Here is a 10,444-nt window from a genome sequence, read left to right as displayed (position 1 = left end):
AGCAGGAATAAGCTAACTCTTTAATGACCTAAAGTAGAAGTACTTCAAAGCTGACTCTTGTCCCAAGCTAGTCCCTACCAAAAAATCCCAGCAAGCATTTCTGAACCTGGAGCTGCCCATGGTAACAGAACTGGAAGGACAACATTCAAATGGTAAATTCAGATTGATTTTTTTTTTCCTGCATGAGATGGTAAAAACACCATTTATTTTGCTGACTGTCAAAATAGATGAGGTCAGTTTTGGCCTTTTCTTCCACCAAAAAGTTTTATCCATATCCTTGTGTGCATGATGGATAAATTTTATTGGACTGCCAGCTAACAACTGAAATTTACAGATTTTTTTAGGAGTCCCCATGTTTTAATGCTTTTTAAAGATATTCCAAAAGGTCTAAGTTTTAGAAATTTTGAAGTGAGTGCTTTGGGAAAATGCATTTATCTAGTGAGGCAGTTACCACAAAACTGACCTACTCCAAACTATTGTTTCATAAATTTTGATTCAGGTAGCCATCGGAATATGTAGAAGTAGAGATCAGAAAATTCAAAGGCCAGGGTAGCCAAACCACAGACTGGTAAAATAATGATCACAGTAGCTTTGAGATGCAGTTATTCTCTATATTCAGTGTTTGGCTTTGGTGAAAATGGCTGAACATTTCTTGCTGAAAAAAACCCACACATTTCTCATCCTGACTCCTGCTAGAAATATAGTGCTTAGGATATTTAAAGATTATACATCAAATACTATATGAATTTTCCTGGTGAAGCTATAGCATGAGAATTGTAGGGATTTGCTCTAGTGTTTCTAACAATGTTTCTAAGTACAGCGGACGGTATTAAGGGACTAACATGTTTTTAATACAAAAAAATTATTAATCAGCAACTGTTAAAATTAATTCATTTTGATATTTGAAAAGGCTGAATTTGTAGTGAAGTTGTCCTTACCAAGGATGGTATGCTGTAGCAACTCTCTTTACTGTAGCACTGATGGCTCTTGCATGTTCTTTCTCGTCTCCTTGCCTTTTTTTTTCTGCGTTTGGAGGACAGGGTAGAGTAATAGTGACTGAGCTGTTAAATGGTTGGGCTGAAGGATGCTGGACATAAACTAGTGCACTAGTAGATACCACTGAGTGATACATATCATGTCTTGCTTTCAATGTCGAAATCAATGATGGCTCAATTGGCTGAATCTAAATATGGAAAGCAATCGTACAATTAATTTGTAAATGAATAAATTTTCTCTTACATGCCTGTTTTTTTAGAAATTGATCTATCTTTTGGAATTGGATCAGACTATCACAAAAGCTTTAGGTTCATCTCTCTAACCCAGGAACAACCCTACCAAAGTATCAGCACTTTATACAATGCACAACCAAGTGCCTGAAAGCAAAAACTGGAACCTTTACCAACTGAAATATTCTTATTGTTTTGGTCCTGTTTTGAGTTCAAGTTTTGAAACTTCTCGGCTACCTCAGATTTTGATAATTTTCTAAGATTTTTCAAATTTGTATTTTTCTTACTGTTAATTTTAGCTTCTCTGTATCTCAGAATCAATGTTTTTATGGGGGAAGGGAGAAACACATTATAGCTGAAGCAAATTTTGAGATTATTCTCAGCCTAAGACTAAGAGGTGACAAAACCGTCTGTTGCACTGTCTGGTACAAATGCTGAAGGTCAGGGGAGAAAAATTGTTCCATTAAATTGAACACTGGGCCAAGCAGTTGAAGTTTGGAGTTGATGCGTATGTCATTATTGAAAACAACTGTATTATCTGAAGTATATCAAGGGTAGATGGTTCTTCTTTTTAACTAGAGACATTGTTGACTACTGAGGATATTATGCGGTTTTAACAAAGTTGACAGGAAACTATTTGCTGTGTATACAGGATGTGGAGCTGCAACCACTTTTCATAGACTTCTAACAATGGAACAGGTTGCCCTTTAACATTATTGGTATTCCTGCTTCAGAATTGAACAGATAACAGACTTCTGGAACAGTATTGTGTATTTCAAGCTCACCTTTAACTGCATGGGTGCTGCAGAACTGAATGTTTCTGGACGGTAACAGAAAGAGATTCTAGAATCCATGCTCAGCTTTTGTGAGAGTCCTGCCTTTGGAACAGTAAATGTTTGTTTCTTTAAGCATGACAACACAGAAAAAACACCCAGCTGATAAATCTTCACTTCTGCAAAGGTTTCCTGCATAAAGAGAATGTGGGGTTACAGTCCAATGCACAGAAAGGAAGCTGTGTTCCGCAGCGGATTAGCATTTTGAGAAAGCAACATTATTTATAGAGCAAGGTGTGAAGTGAAAATAAATTGAATATTATTGCCACCTGGATGCCCAGTTAGCTAGTGAGCTCTAGTCATCATGTGATGTCATTAATATTTCAGTGCATGATTGGGGTGAAATGAAATATGCTCATAAACTGGGTGATGAATCTGGCCCAACGCAATTTTTCTGCATTTTAAGAAAAGAACCATCTTGTGTTTCTTTGAGATGGAGTTTGGACTCATACACACAGAACTGTGTTACTTCTCTGTGATCTGAATGCAAAATAATTCCCTCTAAGTTTTTACGTTTATCAAATAATGCAACATATTACACTTTTTTACAAAAAACATGAACCATTCTTCAATCACCAGTATTGTGGGATCAAGCACTTGCCTTAACATTATGAGTGAAAAAAGAGGATGTTATTAAATACTAAGTTTCAGATAGAATCAGTTCTTGAGAAAGTAGGAAGAAAAGTTCAATTTAAACCCATGTACTGGGCAATATGGCTTAATAATGACAACTTTACTTGTATAACTCCACAAAGGTTCAACCGGGAACTTGGAATGATGTTTTTATAATGCTTAGATGAAGGTTACGAACCTTATGGTTTCCTTGGTATGCCTCCAAAGAAACAGGAGTTAAGTAGTTTGACTGAAAGTTCGCATCAGTCACCTTCACCATAATCTCCCGATAATTTCCTCTGAAGCACGAAGTAAATGGGATTGCAATGTTGATAGGGAAAGGGATTGTTTTCTTATAATCAGAGCATTCAATACTGATGACATTGCTGACCAGCTCCTCAGAATCATCCACCACCAAGGAACTAGTGTCATTGACCATCTTACACTTCAGATTCTCCAGAGCAGTTGCAGGGCCTTTAATAAAACAAGCTACTTCATGTTTATTCTTACCATTCTCTTCCACTAGAAATCTGGAGAGAAAAAGTATATAAAATATTATTATTTGTATTTTGGGTGGGGTAGTGTCTTGTATTTTTAATTAAATATTTTACTATAATGATGTGCTACATTGTAGCATGAGCAGATCATTCATAAAAATACATGTTTATGAATAGATGGGAAATCATGAAAATTTTTGTTTAGCTTGTTTCAGAATAGCTTACAAATTATTATAAAACTGACTAATTAGGGTCCTTTCCTACTGATTTCCAACAATTTGGGAGTTATTGACTTTACTGGCTGTGACTCAGTCCCTCTCTGGCATAAAAAAAAAAATTATGCAGTCAAAGAGAAAGTTACAGTTTACTTTAGACCAAATGGAAGATCTTCATTGTGCATGCTTAAGTTGTAAACTGCTATTATGTGCATGATCAGCAGCTGTTCAATACATGCATACTAAGTTTCTGGGCCCACGGATGTTTATATGTGTGATAATAAGCAATATTTATGTACATTTGCTCCTAAAAAGAAGACTATGTGCTTACTTTTTGTTCATCCAGTTTTGTCCAGATTTTTGTACTTCTTCTGAATCATTCATAGAAGGACTCACAGCAGTAAGATCACACTTTTGTGCTGAAGATGTGAAGGTAATTAGGTCATTCCTACAAATCTCATGATTTGTTTCCATTTTACTGTGTTCCATTTGCTCTGTCAGTCTATGTTCTTCATTTTCTACCCCTTTTGAAGATTCTTTGACTACTGCCTTTTTTTCCTGTTCAAAAAGGTTCTTGACCGTTCTGTCATAAATGTCTTTCAGTGTCCCAGATAGAATGCATTCCCCACTGCTCGTAAGAGCATCTTGAAAAGCCAGTTCTGGAGACTTTTCAGTAACAGAGCTACCTCCATGAGGTTTGTCCTTTCTATTGCAATTGTTTTTCTCTGTAACAGAGTTCATTAGTAGTCTGTGTTCACTATCTTCCTTTTGCATTGGAGGTTCTCTGCTAACATCCTGTTTTTGAGCAGATACGTTTTCAGCTAATGATGGAACGACATCTTTTTCCACAGTTTTAGTTTCACTTGGCTGGATTTGATTAACATTCTGATTTTCCATCTTGTTCAAGGTAGGAATTCTTTGGGATTGCTGACTGGGACTAGAAGATGCTTGCACAGTCTCTTTTGCTTCTTCTTCAAAACAACACACATCTGTTTCTCTAGAAGCATTTTGAGCAGTCTGGATCTGAGAATCATCATCTTGTCTGCAGCTAGTAGCATAAAGTTTCTTTTCTGCCTCTTGAAGGCGTGAGACTGTATTAATCAAACAATCCTTCACTTTCTGCAGACAATCTATAATTTCATTGTACTCTGAGGCAAAAAATAGGTAACCAATTGAATTTTGCTATAAAATATAGCCAAAAATGTGAAAACTTTTATACACATACCAAATGAATTCCACCTAATTCCATAGTGCCATTCAATACATGAAGCACAATGTATTTCCTGGCTTCTATTTAATATTTTTGCATTTATTGCTATTCAATTTGAGTCTATTTCTGAAGAATTGAATATGGACAAGTACATTTGTGTACTTGTTCAAGTACAACTGTGTATTTGTCAAAGTACTGCTGTGGCAACTCCAATGAACACCTGTCTAATGATCAGACACTAGCTAAATTCTTAACGACAATCAATCTAAAGCATGGAATTGGTAAATAATAGTCAAATCGATTTAGGAAGAGCTTTAAAACTAAACATTTATTATATATTTCCTAAAATTGAATCCTCCAAGATTCTAATGCATGGGTCTCTAACAAACCTGTTACACATGGGCTTAATATTAAACATGCTTAGCAGCTTTGAATTTTTGCTATGGAGAACAGAGGATAACACAAAAACACCAGCACATATACAATACTGAAGTTCAGCAGTTTGTAGCATCCAGTTATAGGAATGGTGGTGGTTTCTCTTGCATATAATTAAAAACACTTGGTGAAGAAGGATGCGCAAAAAGCACACAATCACTATGTGCCATTCATGTAAGATTTTATCTTTAACCTATTTATTTTATGATCCCTAGTTTTTCTTACCTTACACCTTTTCTTAGAAACCCTTCCAAATATTCTCTCCAAGGATTACAGATGTACTACTTTCAGCTCTTCCCTCACCTTATGCTGTCAATCTCTGTTACTAGAATTGTGTCTTCATTAGTTAGGTATATTGCAAACCTCTCAGAAAATTTCTTGCTTCTTTCTGTTTGCTGCATGAGATCCTGGAAAGCTTTGTTTTGCAGGTTAAATCCAGTGAAAGTCAATACAAATAAGAAAATTGTACAGAATGAAACACAGTATGGTGTGCTCTCCGCTTATAATGGACAGAGTCACACAAGGGAAGGACAATAGAAAGGGCTGATACAAGTCTTTAGGGAAACCACTGGCTTACATTCATTTTTTTTTCAATAATGTCATAGGAGGTAAATCAATATCTCCAGGTTTTCAACTTGGAAAATAATTTTATTGAGTAAGAATGTCATCACACATCAATGTGTGATATTATATGATCTAGACAGGCCTTTCACTTTCATCTCTATTTGCATCCAATTAATTTAAACCTGCAAAGAGTACAGTTCAGAATAAAGTTTTTTTGTTGTTGTTGAACTCAGCCTAAAAATTATTCCTTTTCAATAATTTATCAGATTCTAAATGACTTGTTATTGGCTTTTTTACTACATGTGGGGGGAAAAAAAGAAGCAAACACATTCTTAATATACTTTTTTCCACTGGTAGTTGAAAGAAAAATACAGGTTTGTTCCAATGTACTGCTGCTTTTCCAGTGGTACTTTTATAAAAGTGAAGAAGAACTTCTAAATAGTTTAACAGGGCTGAGAAATAAAACAAAAGGATTGGAAATAACATAGCTTCATTTGCTAGAGAGGTTGTAAAAGACCACTTCCCAGTTTCACTGTAACTCGGCAAAACTGCTGAAACTAACCTATTTCCTCCCTGACTTTTGCACTCTCTAAACAAAAAAAACCCAAACAAATCGTACAGCTCTTTAAACTCCAATATCAAATTTGAAGATAATGGGGTCATTCAAAAAAATGGCATTTTCCTATGCTGTGAATGTGACTTTTCTAACACTGCAGTGCTTAAAGCCGAGCAAAGACATGGCCTTGCAACTTTACCGAAATGTGTCGCATGAAAAGACAGTTTGCATTCTGTTACAAGGTTAACCTCAAAATAAGCTTTCTTTTGTGTTACCCCCCCTTCACCATCGCCTTTCTGACACTTTGCTTTCTGTTCTTTTTTGATGTTTGACAACACGGCTTTAGAATACAGTGGCAGTTTATATGCAACTGTCTTCAAACCTTTTTGCTGGCTGTTTTATGGGAAAGTGTCAGATGAGGAAAGGTAGCTTTTTGGAAGGAGAATGATAGTGAATTCTTAGAAATCTGAAAAAAAAAAATCACATAGGACATGTGGCCAACAGGGCAAAGTTAGCTTGACCTTGGAGCCTGGAAGCAGGTCCTTTTTTTACAAAAATGTTCTTTTATTATTGCGGACATTTTATAAACCTGTAGAACAAAGACTTATAAACATGGACACAGCTAAAGATTTCTTCCTGGAGTCTCTCTCTGTCTATGCATCATGCTGTTAGACCATTATTACATGCAGGAATGTTAAGTTTTGTTCTCTACTTTGATGAATGTTTGTTAAGATGTGGTTTCTGAGGAAAGAGTTGTTTCATTTGTCACAAAATGATCCTGTATTTTTTCGGGAGTAAAATCTGGATTTGGTCCTCACAATAAATAACACTGTTATTAAATCCGTATCATTGTTATAAATGCAAGAAATTGAATTCCATGTGTTTAGCTGTGCACTGATGGCAGAAGTCTTTCCTATTTTTATTGCCATCTTTTTAACCATGTTGTTACTTGTAGAGGACTGTAGACTACATATATTGGGTTTACTTGGTGAGGTGCTGGCAGCGGGGGGCTGGAGGGGCGGCCTCTGTGAGGAGAGGTGGGGGCTCCCTCATGCCGCACACAGCCGGTTCCAGCCGGCTCCACAACGGACCGACTGCAGGACTGAGCTGTCAGGGAAGCTGGTGCTGCCTCTGTGAAAAGGTATTTAAGAAAGGGCAAGAACATCAGAGAACAGTGAGGAAAGGAGCGTGAGAAACAGCCCTGCAAACATTAAGGTCAGAGAAGAAGGAAGGGGAGGTGCTCCAGGCATGGAGCAGAGATTCCCTTGCAGCCTGTGGGAGACCAGGCTGGAGCAGATATCCACTCTGCAGCCTGTGGAGGACCCCACACCGGAGCAGGTAGATATTCCCTGAAGGAACTGCAGCCCGTGGAGAGCCCAGCTTTTCCTGACAGGAACTGTGGGCTGTGGGAAGGACCCACAGTGGAGGATGGAAAAGTGTGGGGAGGAAGGAGTGGCAGAGGGGAACTGTTATGGACTGACTGCTGCCTCGTTCCTCATCCCCCTGCACTCCTCAGGAGAGGGAGGAGGTAGAGGAGTTGGGAATGAAGGAGTGAAGGGGAGCCTAGAAAAAAGGAGGGGTGGGGGAAAGGTGGTGTTTAATTTTTTGCCTTTGTTTCTCACTATCCAAATCTATTTTACTTGGCAATAAATTAAATTAACTTTTTCCCTAAGTTGAGTCCATTTTGCCCATGACAGTAAGTGGTAAGTGATTTCTCTGTCTTTATATTGGCCCATGAGCTTTTCCATCTTACCTTCTCCCGCTGTCCTTTTGAGAAGAGGGAGTAAGTTGCTGGGTGGGCATCTGGTGTCTGGCCAAGATAAACCCACCAACGTATAATACACCTAAAACTTTGAAACAATTCTGTTTAGTTAATTTTTTTTCTCACATAGTGAGAATTATGAGTCTCGTATTGAATCTCATGTTATTGACTCGAAAACAGTGTAATACAACAGTTGAAATGTGAATTAATTTGGTCTAATGAATGACCAAGTACTGAAATACTAACAAACAAAAAGTAAGGTCCCCCAGCATCATCACATGGCAGAACCTGACATCCAATATACCCAGTCTGTTCTGTTCACAGGTAAGTCCCTCCATACTTGCCTGGACTTGGAGTAAATTCCTTGTGTTTGTCATGGAGAGCACTCAGCAAGTGGCAGGTGTCTTGAATACTTTCCGTAATGTTCTCCAGCTGCTGGCTGAGAGATCTGCTCAGCGCTTTTGTTAAAGAGATCAGTCTAAGCACATACTCCATTATACGTTCATTATCCAGGTCACTTTTCAGAAACACATCTCTGGCCAGCAAGTTCAGGTGCCAGATTTTTTCCAGGAGTTGGCCTGATTTGCCTGCAGGTGTAATCTTACCTTCAGCCATTTCCATTTTATGTTCAGAATACACTAGTACAATTTTTTTCCTTCTCAAACGCTTCCACAAGGTGTTGTCCTTGGTTCAGACTACTACACTGTCTAGCGTTTGTAGCCTAAACGATGTTTTAAAAAGTACTGTTTTCCAAGCACACTGACAAATCAAACTGTAGCTCAGAAACTCTGAGTTGATGTTGACTATTAAAATGTTACTAGGTGACAGAAAGGAGTGGCTTTCCTGTAACCATGGACAAAGATTGCCAAGAGATGCCAAGGTACACCACGCACCTTTACGGGAAGTTATGTAACTGAGTTACGAAGCAGTAACTTAAATTTCAGGAGCTCTGAGCAATTTCTCACTTCAGTGGCTGTGAGTGATCAGTACCTATGAAATCAAACTTAATTGTGAATTCATAATTATATAGTCACCAACAACGAGGAAGTGTTTTCATTGCAAGCTAACATTAAATGCTGTCGGTCACTTGACACTATTTTCTGACAACTGTATTTTATTTGTTGTTCAGAGCCATCAAATAGCTGGGACAGACCCAAGCTGCTATGCAGTCTGGATGATGTATTCAAGTTACACATAGGTTTCAGCAATACAAGAATCTACAAATCTAACTTTGTGATTAGCAAAAATATTTATTAACAATAGACATTTAAAGAAACATGCAATGTTTTCTGAGGTGTGTTTACCTAACAGGAAGAAACGTAAAGAAAAAGCAGTAACAGCTGAAAATTCAAATAACTAATGACCAAAATTTTGTTTGACACAAACGTGAGACAAACATGACACAAACAAGTTTGAGAAAAACATGAGCTTGCTAAACTTTACTGCAGCATCGAGAATTGACTATATGGGATTCATGGGGAAAAAGCACTGTCCTCAAGAGTACCCCTATAACAGCGGGCAGCACTGCTTTCACAGGGGCTCAAAACCATGTGCTCCTGGAGGCAACCTGGGAGGAAGCAGGACCAGTGCCTGACAGGGCTCCTGTGCTGTTCATTGTCTTCAGTGGGTGAAATCTGAGTACTGATACCTCAGTGATAGTATTTGCAATGATTTCCATTTCACCCAGCAAGTTCAGGAAAAGAAGTCTCACCAGGACAGCAATGAAAACAAGTGAAGGAAGAGCACTGACATTCTCTTACCAATGCTAGTTCGCATCGTGCTGTGCTAGGGGAGGACAGGCCTGAAACCCTCATTAGCAGAGCTAAATCTGGGCTAAGTCTGAAGTATAACATACACCAAATTATTTTATAGTTTAAGAAATGTACTACACAAATTGTCGGTACAGTGGTTTTCCTACTAAACATTCCTTTTTATGGCCCATTATAAATATAATTAATACAGCTTTAAATAGCAATTAAAATGGGACTGTGATATAAAAGCACCGTGAAAATTGCATCTCAGCATTGCAAGAACTAATAAGGTAATGTCAGCAGAGTGCTTTGAAGATGTAAAGCACTGTATAAATGTTAAAATAACAATGGAAGATATAAAGTGTCTTTAATCAAACATATGAGCTGAAACCAGCTGTAATTATTAAATTCAAAAGGAAAGTTCCTTTTGACTCATTATAGTTTGCTTGATCACACTGAAAGTGTACTGCACAGCTAACACAAAAAGGTACGTGAATTATTAACCTATTTACCATTTCTGATGGCCCAGCATCTCCACATTTTCCCAAATTATTCCTAGTAAAAAGGGAAATCTGAAAAGAACATATACTTTCATGTACAGGAAATGAAAAATGCCATCTTGCTACCCAAAACTTTTTGGGATATGTAAGAGAAAAAAAAAGGAAGATGGGCAAAAATGCATTATTACGTATTTGCTGTATAGTATTGCACAGATCAACTTCTCAGTGTGAATTCATATTGTTCCTCTAACCATAGTATAGCTGGATTCATGAGCTCCAGATC

The 10,444-nt window shown here is 37.6% G+C and overlaps 1 protein-coding gene across 1 annotated transcript in view; it reads right to left on the bottom strand.

The window, feature by feature from the left end:
* Window positions 1-8,531, bottom strand: part of DTHD1 (death domain containing 1) — a gene marked incomplete at its 3' end in the record, with an annotated part of 12,591 nt that extends 4,060 nt beyond the window's left edge. The window contains 5 exon segments of the mRNA XM_009707691.1: window positions 939-1,183; window positions 2,012-2,191; window positions 2,871-3,201; window positions 3,715-4,531; window positions 8,255-8,531. Of these exon segments, the coding sequence (XP_009705993.1) occupies window positions 939-1,183; window positions 2,012-2,191; window positions 2,871-3,201; window positions 3,715-4,531; window positions 8,255-8,531 (1,850 nt within the window).
* Between the last annotated feature and the right edge of the window lie 1,913 nt (window positions 8,532-10,444).

This window comes from Cariama cristata, unplaced genomic scaffold, assembly GCF_000690535.1.
Source record: "Cariama cristata isolate BGI_N322 unplaced genomic scaffold, ASM69053v1 scaffold36609, whole genome shotgun sequence".
In the NCBI taxonomy this organism is placed as follows: domain Eukaryota; kingdom Metazoa; phylum Chordata; class Aves; order Cariamiformes; family Cariamidae; genus Cariama; species Cariama cristata.
Note: the sequence above shows the minus strand (reverse complement) of the source record. Positions and strands in the feature narration are given on the sequence as shown.